Source organism: Phyllostomus hastatus, unplaced genomic scaffold (assembly GCF_019186645.2).
Source record: "Phyllostomus hastatus isolate PE091 unplaced genomic scaffold, TTU_PhHast_1.1 phas_contig_16, whole genome shotgun sequence".
NCBI classification, from domain to species: domain Eukaryota; kingdom Metazoa; phylum Chordata; class Mammalia; order Chiroptera; family Phyllostomidae; genus Phyllostomus; species Phyllostomus hastatus.
Window position 1 is genome coordinate 1,546,306 of NW_025333643.1, and position 18,339 is coordinate 1,564,644.

At 57.1% G+C, this 18,339-nt stretch overlaps 1 protein-coding gene across 5 annotated transcripts in view; it reads right to left on the minus strand.

Annotated features, from left to right (window-relative positions):
- Positions 1–18,339, minus strand: part of GRIP2 (glutamate receptor interacting protein 2) — a 59,028-nt gene that overhangs the window by 8,491 nt on the left and 32,198 nt on the right. For 4 of the 5 annotated variants that reach the window (XM_045832540.1, XM_045832539.1, XM_045832537.1 and 1 more), the window contains exons 6-20: positions 17,785–17,860; positions 16,438–16,583; positions 15,340–15,487; positions 15,055–15,224; positions 13,877–14,002; positions 13,394–13,543; positions 10,487–10,673; positions 9,885–10,030; positions 9,180–9,260; positions 6,696–6,762; positions 6,447–6,592; positions 5,419–5,563; positions 3,340–3,479; positions 2,512–2,691; positions 1,318–1,486 (exon numbers count right to left, since the gene is read on the minus strand). In XM_045832540.1, the coding sequence (XP_045688496.1) occupies positions 1,318–1,486; positions 2,512–2,691; positions 3,340–3,479; positions 5,419–5,563; positions 6,447–6,592; positions 6,696–6,762; positions 9,180–9,260; positions 9,885–10,030; positions 10,487–10,673; positions 13,394–13,543; positions 13,877–14,002; positions 15,055–15,224; positions 15,340–15,487; positions 16,438–16,583; positions 17,785–17,860 (2,077 nt within the window). The remainder of the gene's footprint in view (positions 1–1,317; positions 1,487–2,511; positions 2,692–3,339; positions 3,480–5,418; positions 5,564–6,446; positions 6,593–6,695; positions 6,763–9,179; positions 9,261–9,884; positions 10,031–10,486; positions 10,674–13,393; positions 13,544–13,876; positions 14,003–15,054; positions 15,225–15,339; positions 15,488–16,437; positions 16,584–17,784; positions 17,861–18,339) is intronic. The other variant, XM_045832538.1, reaches the window with a different exon arrangement.

Here is an 18,339-nt window from a genome sequence, read left to right on the forward strand (position 1 = left end):
CCAGAGGACAGCTTCTGGACCCACCCAGACACATGGCATCGTAGGACAGTGACAGGGACAGAGCTGGAGCCAGCAAGGACACAGACAGATGGAGAGGATGGAGCATTTGGGCTGGGGGAGGGGTGGAGACCGCCTGTAACTTCCGTCACAGGTTGTACGAGCCCCTCATCTGCTCTGACACCGAGTCTCATTAGAAGAAAGGTAGCAAGTCATACTTTCACGGGTCGGAGTTCACAAAGCCACCTGCCATCTACAAAGTCCTGGCTGTTTATAAAATCGGCTACAGTTTGCAAAGCACTTTCTGTTTTCCAAAGGCACGTGGGCTTCCCTCTAGGGGGCCTCGGAGATGATGATGAAACATAGTTGCCTCCTTCCCTTCCCACTTTAAGATGAGAGGACTGAGGCTGAAGGACATTCTCCCCATTAAATCCCTTGTACACAATTGGGCTATGGAGCTGGGTGCAAGGGTGGCTCTTGTTCTCAGGGAGCTGACGAATCGGTCACAAAGCATGGACTGGGTGCCAGGCACTGAGCTGGGGTGCCACGCGGAAGAGACATAGAAGAGCCAGGTCATTAGCCAGGGAGACACAGAGTGGCCAGTGCCATTAGGAGGCTCACCCAGCCGCTGTGAGGACAGCGGAGGGAGGAAGGAATGTCACCTGCCTGAGAAAGTCAGGGAAGCATTCCTGAGGCAGGGGGATTTGAGCTGGGTTTTGAGGGATGAGTGGGGGTGCTGGCCAGGAGAGGAGAGGGAACGGTGTTCTGGGCAGAAGGAACTGCCGGACCCCGAGCACCGACGTGGGAAGGGGGTGGCTAGGATGAGATGAGGAACAGCATCCCTCCAGGGCGCCAGGAGCCTGTTCTTTCAAGGAGACAGGCTGAGTCCTTCGAAGCCAGCTTTACAAAAACCACCATATCCACGGCCCAGGGCTGGTGCCCATGACCCAAAAGGCCCTTGCAGCGTGCCATCCAGCAATCTGGGCTAAGTCAGGAGGGTCGGGTCGGAGTTCTGAGCCTGCTGCTGCCCTGGAGCACAGGGGACTACCAGGCTTGGGAAGGGCAAACCAGGCTGCTCCCCACCCCCCACCCCCACCGTTGCCCCTGCCGTGCCCGCCACCAGCAGGCTTTTCCACCTTCTCAGCCTGGCCGGGGTAGTCTGCTTGAGGTATCTCTCCTCTCCCAGGAAGGGCTTCTCCCGGGGGGCCAGGCAACGCTCTTCCATCACTGCCATCGCTTTGGCTCAGGGACTGGCCACCCTCACCCATCCTAACCAGGAGTCCATGACTGTCTCTCCCACATGGCGTTCCCCCCACAGACCTAGACGGTGGCTCCCAATCCTCCTCCTCCTCGGGGAAGCTCCTGTCAGCAGGGGCTGGGGTATAGCTCGTCCTCCGGGGCTCGGTGGGTGGGGGGCTGCTTCTCCGCCGGCTGGGCTGCCACTCCTGTGGGTTCACACCCCGGGCTGTCGTCTGTGGAGTGTGGGGACCTGGCAGGTGGAGACAGGGGATGTCTGCATCCTTCCTGTGCCCTTAGCTCACCCTCCTTCCAGATCCATTTCTAGCAGTGCTGGCTGACCCTGAATAGGTCTTGTCCTCTCCGGGCCAGCATGGCCACCCAGAGTGCCCTGAGGGCTCCTGCCACCCAGGGCCCTACCCCAGAACCCCCTGGAAATCCTGATCATGTGGCAGAAGTGTTAATGCCTGGGCTCCAGGTCCCTATCTCCGCTCCACTGGGCTCGGCTGAGCAGACCCCCTGCCTGAGAGGGAGGGTCAGTGTGTTGACCATCCTTCTCTTCACGCCTTTCAGAGCTCTGGAGGTCCTGGCTGGGGTTGAGCTGGGACATGCTCACCAAGTGCTCCAGATGGGGGAGCTCTGACCCAGAGAGCAGAGACCAGGGCTGGGAGCCACCCAAGGCCACGTAGAGGCCTCACTCCCTAGTTCCCTGAGCATGGCCTTGGGGACTCCCTGTGGCTCTGGGTCACAGAGGCCAGAAGGCCAGCCACCAGGCTCAAATGCCCCCTGCCCCTCCTGAGGCTACCCATGGGTCTCAACATGCATGGACAGGCGAATTTATGTGCTAGGAGGGCACCCTGGAGGTTTCCACCCCAAGCTGCATTTTTTTAGGATGGGGTGAGAGGGGGCCTTCTGCCTTTCCGTATTCAGTGGGATGCAGTGAACATTGGTTGAGCACCTGCTATGTGCCGGGCACCAGACTAGAGTGAGAGAGGCAGCAGAAGCAGGACAGGCGTGGCCTCTGGCCTCACGGAGGGGTGCTGCAGATGCTGATCAAAACATGTGTGAGAGCCTGTGGTCTCTGCTCTGCGGAGTGAAGCTCCCTGAGAACGGCTAATGGGCCCACCACACCTGCCTTCTGGGAAAGCGTCTCTAAAAGATGGGGCTGGGAGAGAAGGCGCAAGGAGGACCAGGTAGAGGAAACCACCTTGCAAGGGCCTGGCAGCTGGGGAGACCCAGGGAGAGCATGTTGTTCGTCCAAGGGCTCTGAGCTGTTACCTGGGCCCCCAAAGCCACTCTCTGTGGCCGAGCTGTCCCAGGACTCCACGGCGCTGTCCACGCTGGGCACGGCGGGCGAGAACCGGGCTGCCAGCAGTCCTCCTTTGAGCGCCTCTGGCGGGTCCTCATCCACGTCGCTAGGCTCGCTGAAGCTGCCGGACTTGTGGGGCTGGAGAGGGCCTGGGAGGAAAAGCGGGGAGGGAGGTATCATATCACTGCCACTGGCCTCTGACCTTGGAGGTACAGAGATGCTTAGCAAGCCTCAGTTTCCCTACCTGAGTCTGGTTTGGGAATTCATACGTACTGAGTGCCCCAACCCTGCTGCTGGGCAGTCTGACACGTGGGAGGTGCCAAGTGAATAGACAAACCCATTTCACAGATGGGAGCACTGGGGCATGGGGAAGCTGAACAACATGCCCATGGCTGCATGGTGAGCAACAGTGGAGCCCAGATTAGAAGGAAGACCCCACAGCTCAGGTTCCTCCCACCGTACATGGTGGCCTCCCTACAAAAGCACAGGGGACAAATTCAGGGGAAGCTGAGGGACACACAAGTTATGACCACAAGGCGCAACAAGCAGTCTGAAGAGGCAGAAGGTGGTGAAGAAGAGGGTTCAGAACCAGCCTCTGCCCCACACCAGCTGCGTGACCTCGGGCCCATCAATGCCCCCTCTGAGTCTTGTCTGCTCAGCTGTCTCAGGCATCCTCCCGCCTCCATGGCGGTCAGCAAGGGTTCTGTGAGGTGGGGCACCACGCCCGGCACAGAGGCACAGAGACACCTCCCTTCCGAAATGGGTCGCATGGCCTGAGGGTGTAAGGTGAGGCTTACGGTCTAGTTGCTTCTTGATCTTCAGCGTGACGGTCTCACCAGCCACCTGCAGAAGGTGGATGGCCTCACTCAGCGGCCGGCCCTTGAGGCTCACATTGTTGATGGCCAAGATACGGTCCCCAACGTGGATGGCACCAGTCCTAGGGAGGGGGCACAGGGCAGAGGATGGGTGTTAGGCACTCAGGCCTTCCCAGGGTGGTCTGCCCTCAGGAAACCAGGAACCCCAAGGCAGTAGTCTGGCTGACCTCAGCTAAACCCAGGTGCCAAAAGAAAAGAAAATGTGATCTTGAGTTGCATCAATAGAGGTATAAAGTCTAGAATCTGGGAGGGGATTATCTCGCCTAATTCTAAAGTTAGGTTTGGAAACCAGTGTCAAGCATGAGTCAGCCACAAACTAGCTGCCAAATTCTAACTATGTGATCTTGGGCTAGTTTCCTAACTTCCCTCAGTGGCTTTGTCTGTAAAATGGGGGTGATAATACTTATTTTATCGAATTATTACCAAAGGATGGATGAGTCACGTGGATTCAGGTTTCCATCCAGCAGAAATACATGAGCAGCTGTTCCTCTCTCTGGGCTTCAGGTCCCCCCTCTTCCCCGCCCCCCCAGAAGGAGCATAATCCTTGGGGCCCAGTGGTTTTCTACCTAGAGACTATTAGATGACCCAAGGAACTCTTTAAAAAATGCAGATGACTGGACCCACCGCTGAACTATTAAACCTATGGGCTGGGGCCAGGCGAGGTGATTCAGAGGAGCAGCCAGGACTGAGGGTGGGGATAGAAGTTACAGCATCTGCTGAGGATGCACCTGACCCAGGGAGAGGAGAGAGAGGCAGAGGGTTGGGGTGGGGAACCTGAATGTGATGTTGTACCCAGCTAGGACCTCCCAAAGGGTCCGGCCCTTCATCTCTGTGTCTCCAGCTTTGCCCAGCAAGCCCTCCTGGGGACTGGAGTGGGGGGTGAGTGAGTCGGGGAATGGCAGGCTTGGGGGGCGGTCCGAGCGGGGCCTCCAGCCGCCACGGGGCCCCTGAAATGTGCCGGCCTGAACTGAGATGTGCTGAAAGTGCAAAATACACACCAGGTTCTGAAGACATAGTATGAAGAAAAGAATGTAAAATGCTTTGTTAATGTTTATGTTGATAACATGTTGGAATATTTAAGATTTACCATAATTGTTTCTCTTTACTTTTCTAGTGTGGCTACTAGAAAGTTTATAAATAAATGGTGGCTTGTATTACATTGCAGTGGGATGGCCAAGCTAGATCAGCCTGACAAAGGTAGGGGAAACTGTTTAGTCCCCAGTGCGGATTACCTGGTAGGTACGCAGTAAATGTGGGAGTTTGAGGTCAAAACCATCCACACTGGCCTCTGCAGTCTGCCATATGTCCAGCGGGGGGCGCTCAAGGAGCAGGGACACCAACGGGGAGCTGTCCTATGAAGCCTCAGCCCCAGAGCTCCTCCCATCCTCTGGCTGCAGCCCACCACCCTGTGGCCCCTCTTACAGCTGAGGGGGGAATGCTCCCTCTCACCTGCACTGGGGTGGCCTCCCTGTGAATCCTGTGGGCACACTTCCACCTCTGGGGCCCAGATCCACCTGCTCCCCTCAAAATTAGAAAACCTGGGACACCCCGTCTTCTCACAGCTTCCTTAGCTGCCAGTTTGGGGGATATTTCCCAGGGCAGAGGATAGCAGGGGGCAGGCCACCAGTGTGCCAGGAAAAGCCCCAGACACTGCCAGGATCCAGGAGCTGGACATGGCCCCTGCACTGTAAAGGCACAGCAGGTGCTCCAAAAAGGCCCGTGGTGCTCATTTTCCAGAAAGGGTAGAGCCCCACCCCCACCCTGGGCGGGCAGGGCACAGAGGGATCAGCACACCTTTATCCAGCACTGATCTGGAGCCAGGAGGTCTGCAGGGCGCTGGCCCGCCTCTGCAGAAATGAGGCTTGGAGAGGGCAGGGACAGGCCCGATGGCCCCCAGAGCACAGATGTGGGAACAAAGGTCAGAGTCCAGTTGGGTTAATCCCCAAGCCCAGCTTCTGCTCCAGGAGGGTCCCTGGCCCACCCTAAGGGGCTCTGGCTCACCTCTCAGCCAGACCTCGCTTGGTGAGGCCCGAGATGACAATGGGGTCAAAGGGCTCCTCTGTGCCTGAGATGGTGATGCCCAGGGGGCCCCCGTAGCGTTTCAGCTCCACCGTATAGCTGATGGCACCTGTGGCCTCCTGCTCATCTGCAAGGGTGGCAGCCATCAGGGCAGGGCCCTGGAGCAGGGCACCCCCGGCCCCTCGAAACCTTGGTGCACCTACTCTCTCATACTCATCCACTCACCCACCCACCAGTTCACACACTCACTGGTGCCGTGACTTCAGACGGTGCAACCTGGGCACTCTGAGGCCATCTTCTACTCCCAGAATATTTTTTTTTTTTGCACCCAAACACAATTTAGAAAAAGAAAAGAATCGTGGAACAAATATTTTTAAATGTAGATTTCATACACCAAATAAAACAATGATGGTGGTGATAATGCTAATCCTGATAAGAAGAAACCAGATTCCCAGTTTATCTTAAAAAAAAAAAAAGAAATGGGCCCACAGGTGACTACCCCAGGGTAGGGGTTGGTGACTGCCCCTCTGAATAAGGCATCTGCCCTCCAATGGCCATAGTCCTCACCCCTCCCCCTTTTGCCTCCCGAGCTGTCATTTTCTTATCTTCTGTCAGTTCACTCACTCATGTCACCTGTCTGGCCTCAGATGTGTCCCAGTTTGCAGCAATTGCTCGTCCACTCACACACCCACCCACACAGCGGTGCATCCCATCTCCATTCATGCTTCACCCACTCATCTGTTCACAGCTGCTCCCATGGGTCTCCTCTGTAAGCTGTGTGCAGGGCATGGGGATCCAGGCGGTGGCTTGGGCCCCTCACAAGGGTCCTGGAGGGCCCCAGACTCCAGGGACAGGGAGAAGCCTGTGGTGCTGCCCCTCCCTGCATCTGTCCATTCAAGGGCCCCCCACCACTGTCCCCCCTCGGCCAGAGGGAACCCTGAATCACAAGCAGGAAACCCGGTGGCCCAGAGGGTAGACCTTGAGAGGTGGCAGGGACCGGTGGGCCATACCAGAGTTGTCCTCATCCTTCCGGATCTTCAGCTTCACCAGGTCCTCACACTGCCGCAGGATCTGCACGGCGTCCTCCATGGCACAGTTGTCCAGGCGGATGTTGTCGATGGCCAGCAGCTTGTCACCTGGCTCGAGGGTGCCAGTCCTGCATGAGCAGGGGTTGGGGGCATGATGGAGCCCGGCACATTCCAGCACCCTACCCACCCCCATTGCCTACTCACCCCGCCCGGGCCCAGGGGTGCCCCTACCTGTGCGCCACACTGCCTTTCTTGATGTCGGAGATGGTCAGGGGCTCCCCTCGCTTCCTGCTGGCCGCTGGAGGAAGAGAGGCTGTGTCTCTGACCTTTGATAGTTTCATCCTCAGGAGGGGTGACCCAGGATTGGGGCGTGGACTTGGAGCCTCAAGCCCTGTTCCCACTGGTACCTGGTTGGGCGGCTGTGAGCAAATAGGCTCACCTCTCTGTGCCTCAGTCCCCCCCCCCGCCGCCCCGTCCCGTCCCCCCTCTGCCAAACGGGGGTGCCTCCACAGGCCTCATAGGGATGTGGTGAGATTCAACTATATAACGCAGGCACCTGGCACACAGCAGGTGCTCAATCCACATCAGCCGTTTTTTTCCCTCTGGCCCATCCCCCAGCAAACTGGAAGCTCCTTGAGGGTCTACGTCTGGCTGGCGTCTGTGTCCCCACTCCTGGCACAGGGCTGGGACCCAGACCTGGGTCATTCTGCCACAGTGGCATCTCCCTTCCCTGGCTGCAGGGAGTGTTGGCAGTCAGCGGCTCACAGCAGAATCCCATTCTGGGAACCCCCTTTGGCCGAGGGAGCAGCCTCACCCAAGGCGCAGCCTCCATGCGAGCCTGGTCCATGAGCCGGTGCAGAGGCCTGGCTCCCAGCCTCGGCGAGGACAACGTCCGAAGCCTCCCAGCTAACGGCTCTCCAGGGGGGTTGGCCGGGCCTCTGTTGCTACCGAGTCGCAGCCCAACTTCTCCCCGTGCCCAGGCCTGCGTCCCTCATTGCTCGCAGGAGTTGACCTGGGGAGGTCTCCTCAGGAAACCCCTGCACATAACTCCTTGTCTAGGAAGCAGTTTCTCAGGGAACATGCCCTAAGGGAGTGGCTAAGTGTTCTTGAAAAAACAGTCCCTTTGGGCTAATCAGTTTTCCCATCAGTGACCAGGTGGTTGGACCCCCTTCTAGACATTTTGGTATCTTTGCAGGTGAGACACAGGTGCCCCTTCCAATCAGCCTACTGAGCAAATGTGTAGACGGCAGCTGTGTTCACCTTGAATGGGCAGTGTTGTGTCTCGTACAACCTGAGCGACTGCACCGGGCGGTCCAGCCCAGAGGCTCCCGGGCTGTGAGCAGCTTCTCCCCTCCAGGACTGCTTAACCCCACCTCCATGGCCTGCAGGGCCTGGGGCCGGGAAGAGCTGCAGCAGCAGCCCTCTGGACAGCTGCCCCTCCCTCAGGCCTCGGTGGGGGCTGAGGGGCATCCCACACAGGGAGGGCAGTACTGGTCATCTGTTCTCAGAGGCAGTCCTTGGGGAATGGTGTCCCCGTCTCCTTTGTCTGACCTGGGGTTGACCCACCAGTGTGTATGCTGCCCTGGCCAGGAGGCCACCTCAGCAGGGCAGTGGGGGCAGTGATACTGTGACCAGGAGGGTGGGGCCTCTGCTCCCCTCACCCCAACTTCTTTCCCCTGGGGAACCCCAGGCTGAGCTGGGCTGAGCCAGGCTCTTGACTCCCAGGTTCTAATCAGCCTCATTCTCTGTTCTCATTCATTCATCCTATAATTGTTCGTCTGTTCATTCATTCAGTAAAAATTTACTGAGTCCCTAGTATGTGCCAAGAAGGAAAATAGCAGTGGACAAAACCGACAAAGCTCCCTACCCTCCTGGTGTTACCAATCTGGCAGCGTCACAGATAATGAAGAAAACTGAAAAGTAGTTTGTCAGGTGGGAAGGCGTGCTGTGGAGAAAAAGGCAGAAGGGCAGGGGCCCTGTGGGGAGCAGCGCAGTTCTAAACAGGTGGTGGGGAGGGCCTTGCCCAGGCGACGTGAGCGGAACCTGGAGGGGGTGTGGGCGCGGGCAGAGGGGCAGCCCGTGCACGGGCCCTAGGCCGGAAGGAGCACAGCCTGTTCGGGGAACAGCCGGGAGGCCAGCAGTGGCTGGAAGCGTGTGACCGAGGGAGATGGCAGGAGGCAAGGTCAGAGGTCACAGAGACCAGATCACAAAGGGCGTCCAGGGCCCGGAGGCCTTCGGCTGTCACTCGGAGTGAGACCGGAGCCCTGGGAGGATCCCAAACGGCCTTACACTAGTGTAGCCCACTTTCGGTTTTCATTCTGCAGGCCTCACTTTCGTGCCTTTGACAAATGGGAATTTAAGCACTTGCTGTGTCTTGGGCCTTCTCTGGGCGCTGGGCACACAGAGGCAGATGGAAAACCAAACCCAGCCTACGTATTTGGTGCCTTGCAGGGCACTTCCCCCCACGGGGAGACCCCAGGGGCCTGGAGACTCTCGTGCAGAACAGGGAACCAAGGCTTTAAGGAGCTCCAGTCTTGTTGAGGACAAAGCTGGGCAGTGCAGGACGCAGGGACCCCATGCCAGCCAGTCCTCCCACTGGGGGCCTCTCCTCTGGGCCAGGGGATGTGTTCCTTCCCCCGGAAGCTGGGCTCACTCTGCTCCCAGGGGCAGGCAGGGATGGTATGGAGGGGGCGGCACGGCTCGGAGGGGACTCACAGCTGATGGTGATGCCCAGCTCCACGCCGCGCCTCTTAGGCAGCTTCACGTGGAAGGTGCCGCTACTCGGGATGACAGATTCTGGGTATAAACAGACGTGGACCCGTGTGAGAGCCAGCCCCACAATTCTGGGCCAGTTGGGAGGGAACCCAACTGTGTTCACTGTCCCAACCCCGTCCTGCTTCTTACACCTGACGGATGAGAAAACGGAGCTGACAGATTGGCCCGAGACAACCAATCCACCTGGAGAGAGTGGCATCCGGGACTGGAACCCAGACCTCATGACTGCCAGCTGGGGGTCCCCATAGCCAGATCCAACCCAGTGATGGGTTGGATCCAGTGATGACTTCCTGAGCACCTATTATGTGCCAGGCCTGAGGTGGATGTTTTCACGTGATTTGTCTCCTCTAACCCAAGCAACATCCTCTGCAGTGACAGGATTCTATTCACTGTTTTAGAGCTGGGGAAACTATGCCTTGTCCAAGGTCAGAGGTTGCCCCAATCACAGGACCATAACTCTAACCTGAGTTCCGGTGTGGAATCCCTCATCGGCCCTGACGCTGGTGTGTGGACCTCCTTCCTCCCTGGCCAGTGCCTGCGATCAGGTGCTCAGGCATGCACCTCTGCACCAGGCAAGAGCAGGGTGAAGACAGCAGGGAGCACAGGGTTCCAAAGCATGAAGAGGAGTGAGGGTCACTCACTCACCTGCCACATCGAACTCAATCTCCAGCACGACCTTGCGGGCCAGCGCAGCATCCCGCAGCAGCTGGTTGGCTTCCTCCAGGGTCCCATCCTCGGTGGCAATGCCGTTGATGGACAGGACACGGTCCCCCACCTGTAGCAGCCCACACCTGAACCCCAGGTAGCCCAGCAGAGAAAAGAAGCTCCATTACCCTCAGGACTCTGTTGGGAGATGGGAACTCGGAGCAGGGGTGTGACTCAGCCCTGCTCTTACAGATAGAGATCCTCAGGCAATTCACCACGTGACTCTGGCTAAGGGCATCTCCGCGGCAGGCCTTGGTTTCTATGTCTGTTCCATGGGAATGATGCCGTGCCTCACAGAATGTTTACGTGGAGGACTCTGACCTCACACAGACAGGACTTCGAGTCCTAGGTGTCTCGTGAGCTGTGTGACCCTGGGCAAGTGAATCAGTTTCTCATCGCCTCAGTTTCCTCATCTATAAATGGGGCTGGTGATGGTTAAGTGAGATAACTTGTAAAGCCAGGTTTGGTGTGAGACTCGATTTCCCAGGCTGCCCGAGAGTTTCCACGGAAGAGTGGCCGGCCCAGTGGCGGGGGGCACTTACCTCTCTGCAGGGCTGTCGGGCTCGATGAAACGCACCAGGGGCGGGGAGGACAGGGTCTCGGTGGCGAAGATGCCGCCCTGGAGCTGGAGGCCGAAGCCGCTGAGGGGGTCGCCGCAGAGCACAACCTCCGTGATCTCCGTGTGCACGATCTGCCCACCTGGCCCCACCGTGCTGGAGGCCAGAGACACTGCGGGGCAGGTGGGCATGGCGCTCAGTGAGGCCGACCCAGACAGGCCTTCCTGAGGGAGCCAACCCACCCCTGGGCCAAGGACCTGGGGTCAGAGGGGTAAGGGGGGGACAGTTCTGAACGCCCTGGTACCAGCCAGGTTACGGCCCATTCTGAGCCTCAGTTTCCTCATCTGTACAATGGAGTCATGATCCCCACTGGGCAGGACTGTGGCAAGGATTAAGGAAGACTACTCCCGGGATTGTCTTGTTGGAGAACAGCAGTTCTGAGGTCAGTGATACTGTTAAGTCACATGCTCGGTTAGGTTAGCTATGTTATAATGCTACTATACACCACAGTATGCATTATGTTATTTTTGTAACAGCTTTTTTGCGATACAATTTACCTACTCTAGTATTCACCGATTTAAAGTATACAGTTCAGTGCTTTTTGGTCAGCCCCACATCCTCCCGTCTCTCCTGGCCCTGAGCAACCAGTGGTCTGTTTTCTTCTCTGTAGATGTACCTATGCTGGACATTTCAGATCAGTGCAACCGTGTCCGTGATCCCTGGTATCTGGCTCCTTCCGCCCAGCGTAAGGTTTTCAAGGCCCACCCATATTGTACAGTGGCATACATCCAAATTCTATTCCTTCTTAAGGCTAAACATCCCATTGCATGAATATACCACATTTGTTGACCCGTTCATCTGTTAATGGACATCTGGGCTGTTTCCACCTTACAGCTAAATTAATGAATAATGTGCTATGAATATTCATGTATAAGTTTCCGTGAGGACGTGACAGAGGGCTCCTTTTCTCTAGGACAGACGCCCAGACATGGAGCTGCTGGGTCCCATGGTCACCGTACATGTAACTGATGTTGATATATTACTTAATATACATTGTGTTATGTTTCACGTATAAATACATTTGTGTTATTAATGTGGATATTGGAAAGGGACCGAGAAGCACAAATTGGCCATCACAGAACAGCCCCAGGGATGTAAAGGGCCGCATGGGAGGCAAAGTCAGTAATGCCGCAGCAGCTGCGGGGCGCAGAGGGGCGCTGGGCTCCCTCTGCGAGCGGGAACCGCTCTGTGGGGCGTGCAACTGTCCCGCCACCGTGCCGCACACGCGCCTGCAACTGCTATCAGACAACCCTGGACGTCAGCCACTCCTGGAAAACTCTTTAATTTAAAATATGGATACCAAATATAATTTACTAAATAAAACTTACTTCTGGATTTCACTATATTACTAATTACATTAACTATTCTATCCTTATACACTATTTTCTTATTTCATATTACACATTACAGTATGTATAATATATTGTGTTGTTGGGCATATTGTGTTGTTATATTTATCTTGATTACTTTTTTACTATTATATCCCTAATGATAAGAATGGTGCCTGGTATATGTGCAGGTGTTCAAAATGTCATTTAACTAATTAATTAATTGTTATCATCAATAATGACAATGATAACTCTATTAGCCACGCATTCCAGGCAGTGGATAGGTGAGGCGTCCCAAAAGCCCCAGCTTCCACATGCTCCTGCCTACAACCAGCGTTCCTGAATCTCTTCACCTGCACACCCCCGGCTTTGCTGGTTGACAAAGATGGTTGGTGAAGGTGTTTCATCTCTCAGCTGCCTTGAAATCTCTTTCCCTTTCACCCTGGCTGCCGGGAAGCTCACAACCATATTTAGCTCCCTTCAGGTGCCAGGTGACTTGTACTCCTCTCTTCCCTCGCCTGGGCCCATTCCAAATGGCCCAGTTTGACCCTCCATCATTCCCGGAGCCTCTGCAACTCCCATGGCAGGAGGCTGGGGATGCTTTCTACATCAACAAAGGAAAGTCTCTTCCCAGGGAAGATTTTAAAATTCTGGGTATTCTTGTGACTTTTGCTACTACACATGGCTTCTGCATTTTCATTTACTACTATTTGCCTTTATATTTATTCACTCTTCATAATATTAAAATACCTCCATAAATAAAGAGAAAAGTCTCTAATCAAAAGGTAAGTAGCCCTGGTTGGTGTGGCTCAGTGGATTGAGTGCTGGCCTGTGACCCAAAGGGTCACCCGTTCGATTCCCAGTCAGGGCAGATGCCTGGGTTGCAGGCCAGGTCCCCAGTTGGGGGGCATGTGAGAGGCAACAGATAGATGCATCTCTCACACATTGATGTTTCTCTCCCTCCCTTTCTCCCTCCCTTCCCCTCTCTCTAAAAGAAAATAAATTTTTTAAAAAGGTAAGTAGAAATGTATGTAAGTATAAGTAAATATATATATATGACAACCATAAAATGATTGCATTCTGGATGGCTAGTCTCAGGCCTGTGGGTCTTTGTCCCAGGGGAATCTTTTTACACGTCAGAGAGCCGACAAAGACACGTTGCACCACACACGTGCGTGGATCAGACAGGGCTGAGTGAGAAAAGTGAAGTGGGGTGACTGTGAGACCTCTGTGAGAGTCTAAGCAGGCATCCTGTCCTGGAGGAGACTCTCTGCCACCACCTGCTATGAGTTCTCCGTAAGCAAGACTAAAACGTAAAACGTAACTCAGACGTGTCCTCATGCAGCGTGCAACCTGCCCAGCCGTCTGTGGTGCACCCCTCCTGCTATTTAACGACTCTCCGGCCCCCACACACCCGAGGCCCTGCCCCAAATACCCCCTAGCCTTCAGCAAATCTGTCAGGCATACAGGCAGCCCCAAGGGGAGGGAAGAGGGCATGGCTTACATGAGCTCTTGTGTTCCCTTCTGCGCTGCCTCCTCCTCCCCATTGTGGTCCGGGGGCTCATGGGCTGGGATCCACGGGGAAGGGTGCTGGGGTTGGTGCAGGAAAACGTGTGGTTCGTGATCGGTGAGGAAAATGGAGTCGAGGATAAGGCTGAGGAGATGAGAGCACAGGCCCGTGACCCCCAGCAGGGCCCTCCACCTTACTGCACAGTGGGTGCCGGGAAGCCACCCAACCTCAGGGAGACAGAGGGATGCCTTCCCCTGTGCCCCTTAACCACCTGCTGTGTGACCTCAGGCAAGTCCCTCCCCCTGTGGGCGTGGAGGACTGTGGGGATCTCAGGGACCTGGTGAAACCCAGCTGCCAGGACAGGAGCCCTTCTCGTCACTAACGAGCCCGGGGACCCTGGGCAGGCCCCTAGTATCTCTGAGTCTAGGTTTCCTCCCCTGTGAAACATGCACAGCCACAGTGGAGTGGTCATGTTACATCGGCTCTGATCTTGGCCGGCAGCTGTGGCCCAGGTGGGTGTCCTGTAGTGGCCGGGCCGGGGGCTGTGGCAGGAGGGCACGCAGGGCTCCCAGCGATGTGGTTGCTCACTTCTCTGCACCTTCACTGCAGCCAGCAGAGAAAGAGAGAGAGGTGCAGGAGTCAGGGGCTGAGCAAGTCCGAACGCACAGCACACTTCCCCCATCCCAGGCTGCACTCCCATCTGCAGGTGAAGTGAGGAAGACAGGAGCAGCAGATCCTGAGCTTCCCCTGAGCCGAGGGAGGCAGTCAGGATTCTGGTCACGTGTCCCGGATGCCCGTGATGTGCCTGTCGGGCACTGGACTCAGGGCTCAGCCATGTGGCAGCAGGGACAGGGGAGGGAAAGCAGGCCCAGCCAAGCCCCATAGTGGGAGGTGGTGGAGGAGGATTTGAACCAGGCCAACTGTCCCTGGAGCCTAAGAACCCGCCTGTCTGCTTTGAGGAGTGCAGCTGTAGAGGGCACCTGGTCACAGCACCTTGGGAGCCTGCCCCAGGGCCATGGTCTCGGCAGCCTCTGCTAGAGGCTGAGCCCTCAGGGTCCCTGGCCTGGCCAGGACATTTCTGCCCCTTGCTGGGCTCTCAGGGGCAATTTGTGTGCCAGGGCTCCTGTCGGGCTGGCTGATTCCTGCTCAGACCTGCATCCTCCCCCTTCAACATTTCACAGCCCTTCCCCCCAAGGAATTCTTCTCACTCACACTCCACCTCCGGGTATCTGCGTCCCGGGGGACACCAGAGGTCCTGCCTCCCACGGGCCCCACCTGATCATCCGCACTGGTGACGACGGAACCCTTCCTCCCAGACTGCCACAGATCCTGTCCTGGCTCCTCCCTCTGTGGCGGGGTTCTGAAGGGTCCAGCCTGGTCCAAAGGGTCCTTGGAAGGAGGGGTGAGGACCCAACTACCTCAACCCATTGGTTCTCCCTTCCTGTGCAGCACTTCCACAGAGCACTTCACTCTGGGCTTGGCCAACTCTGCAGCCGGCTGCCAGGTCCCATGGACTAGTCACTTAGCCCCTCTGTGCCTCACTGTCATCATCTGTACATTTGCACTAAGAGAGTGGCCACCTGCTAGAATAGTGGGGAGGATCAGAAGGAGTTAACACATACGATGTGCCCTGAGATTCCCCCAAGGGGACCCACCTGCCTCGGAGGGCTTCAGGGGCCGTCGACTGTGGGGCCCAGGCAGGATCTCCAGCTGCACTTTTTCCGACACACTGGCCAGGAGCTTGGTGGCTTCGAGCAGCGAGCAGTGTTCCGTGCTGGTGCCGTCGATGGACAGGATGTGGTCTCCAGCATGCAGTGCTCCGCTCCTGGCAAGGCGGGGTGGTGAAGGGAGAGGCTGGTCTGGCCAGACAGAGCTCCGGGTGGCCTCTCCTCCCAACCCCCGGCCCCCTGCACTATGGCAGTACCCAGCATGTGCCTCACCTGTCCACCACACTGGCTGGCTTGATGCGGTCGATGGTGATGACCGGCTTGTTCCGGTAGGAGCCGGTGGTGAGCGAGATCCCCAAGGCAGACCCCGGTGTCTTGGTTATTTCCACTATCAAGGGCCCCGAAGCGTTGGCCACGGTATCTGGCACATGGAAGGAAAGAAGAGCTTAAAAGGCAAATACTGAGCACTTTCGTCTCCAACCTCACTCTGCTGTCTCAATTTAAGTTTTGTTGCCTTTCGTTACAGAGAGGGATCACTGCATCCGTTTTACAGACTAGAAAACCAGGATGTGCGGAGGTAAGGGCTGTCTTTGTCCAAGTTCGCAGAGCCGCTGTGCAGCGGGGGAGGGCAGGGGTTCAGGCCGGAGAGCCAGCACCAGTTCGCTCACACTTACTGAGAGCCTGCTGGACGCCGGCTGAACTGCAGTGTTCACTGCGCCCCTCCCCCACCTCGGAAAATGGCGCCCCCATCGACCCCGCGCAGTGGCTCAAAAACAAGACCTGGCTCTCTCTGCTCTCGGCCCGCCACCATGCCCAATTTCGGCAAATTGGGCCGGCCTGACCTCCACCACATTTCCTGCATCCGACCCCAACTGTGTTCCTCCCCGGGCACCGGGTGCAGCCCCCATGGCCTTTCTCTCACTTGATGGCTGCACGTTAGAGGGCACCCTCAGCCTTTCCCATCCTCCCCGCCACCCCCCACCCCCCACCCCCCCCCCCCCACCCCCCCACCCCCCCACCCCCCCCCCCCCCCCCCCCCACCCCCCCACCCCCCCCCCACCCATGTCTGATAGCACTACTGCCATTGGACACCCTCTGTATTGAATTTATCCTGTTTAGTCCGTATCTCCCCACCATAGTGTCATCTCCACAAGAACACACACTTTGTGTGTACTGCCCTCAGCAGAATCCCGCAATACATCAAATCATGGCTGGTACATAGAGTTTGTTGTCCAGAGAGGCTCAGAGAGGCTGAGCAGCTGGCCCAAGGTGGTACAGCCTTTGCCGTGATGAGGCTGTGTACCCACTCTCTCTTCCCCCCACCCTTGGGCCTCTACCTGCCCAGCCCTAGTCCTCAGGACCCCAGCTCACCTGGAATGGCCACATCGTACTCCACCTGGAAGAGGGCCTCCTGGCCGCACTGCCGCAGAGTGGCCAGGGCCGCAGCGTGGCTGGCCCCATGCAGTGGGATCCCATCGACGCTGAGCAGCCTGTCACCCACCTTCAAAGAGCCTTCCCTGTAGGGAAGGGCCTGGTCAGCCAGCCTGGCCCGGCACGAGCACTGGGCACAGCCCTGCCGAGAGGGCACTGGGAGAGGTGGGCACAGGGGACAGAGGAGGGGCAGGGAGTGGGCAAAGGAGAAAGGGCCGGAACAGATGGGTGAAGGAATGCATGAGTGAGGGGAAGAGTGAGTGACTATGAATGCACAGCCGGACATGTGCAGCGGGCAAATGAAGGTGGGAGTTGGGTCGGCTCTGACATCTCCCTCCCAGCTTGGTGCTTGAGGAACTCAGTTCTAGCTCACCCCTAGAGCGGCAGAGCTGGGGATGGCCCTCGAGGCCACCGGCCCCCTCCTACCCTGAGCATAGAAGAGGGTGCCAGGGCCCCAGAGCACCAGTGGCACGTGATTTCTCACTGCTCATCAGAGAGACCTCCTCCTGCAGTCCCCACCCTGGTTTCTCAGCAGTGATTCTGTCCCAGTGACACATGTGCCCGGGAACCGATTCATCAGGGGCCCCAGGGTGGGGCCCAAGATGGGGTCCACTTTGGTTTGGGTCAAATCCCCACGCTGGAATGCCTGCCCCAGCAGGTGGCCAAAGCTATTCTGGGAGGTTCTATGAATAGCTTGTCACAGGGCCCTGTCCCAGGACCAATTTAGATTTCTGACGAGGCTGTTCCAGGCTTCTCTTAAAATGGCCAGGAATCTCCCACTGGGGACGTCAGGGGCTGGGAACCACACACATTCCTGCCCTGTGCCTTCTCCTCCCCACGTCTCTGGGCAGGGCCGGGGCAGGCAGTGCAGCCAGGACTTGGGGAGAGGGCACAGGATTGCACAGGGCCCCAGCGATACCACTCACCATGCCCCAAAGTCCCTTACAGCAACTCTCAGGGTCTACAGTGTGGACCCATGCCCCAGAGGGCAAAACTAAGGCCAGGGAGGGGAAGAGCAACATGACAACAGGGCTCGCTCTCCCCCTGGTCCCCAGACACAACAGAGTGATGGGGAGGGAAGAGCTTGGGGCCTCCCTCACTTGGGGTTTAGTCCTGGCTCCACCGACAACTCCCCGAGTGACTATGGGCTCAGGGTGTCCCCTCTCGGGACCTCAATTCTCTCCTCCAGAGAACGGACACCATGGCCCCTGCTCTGCCTCCTTCACAAGGTGCCAGGGCCGGTCAGAGCAGCTCGAGGCCATGAGGCTTCCTCTGGCTCAGGCTTACCTGTCCGCTGGGCCCCCCGGCCGCACGCAGGTGAGGACGAGTGGGCGACACTTGTGGCTGTCTTCATGGGCACCTCCTGGACAGGGTTCAACGAGAGGCAGACAGCCCTCTACCCACACCTGCCGCAATCCCCAGAGGCCCTGACCCAACCTCTAGGCAGGATCCAGTAATTAAATCTGTTTGAGAACCTTGTCTGCTATTCACAGACCTGGATCCTGGTATGAGATACCAACAACGTTAAATCCCACCTCCCGCCAGCCAGAGACAGGCCGAAAGTAGGGAACATGACCAAAGCCCTCTCCCTGTGAGACGGCTCGCTCCCCTTCCTGTGACCTTCTCCTCGTTCCCCTTTCGCCCCGACGGATGGCTAGGCAGCTCCCACCGTTTTTCTTAATCTCGGTGGCAGCTTTCACCATCGTTTTCTGGTACAACCTTTCCCCCACACTCCCGTTAACCATGCGCACTTCATCGCTTGGCCAGATTTTCTGTTTTACACTTGGCTTAATTGTGTTCAGTCCTTTAAAGTCAGAAACAAGATATATCTGATATATCAGA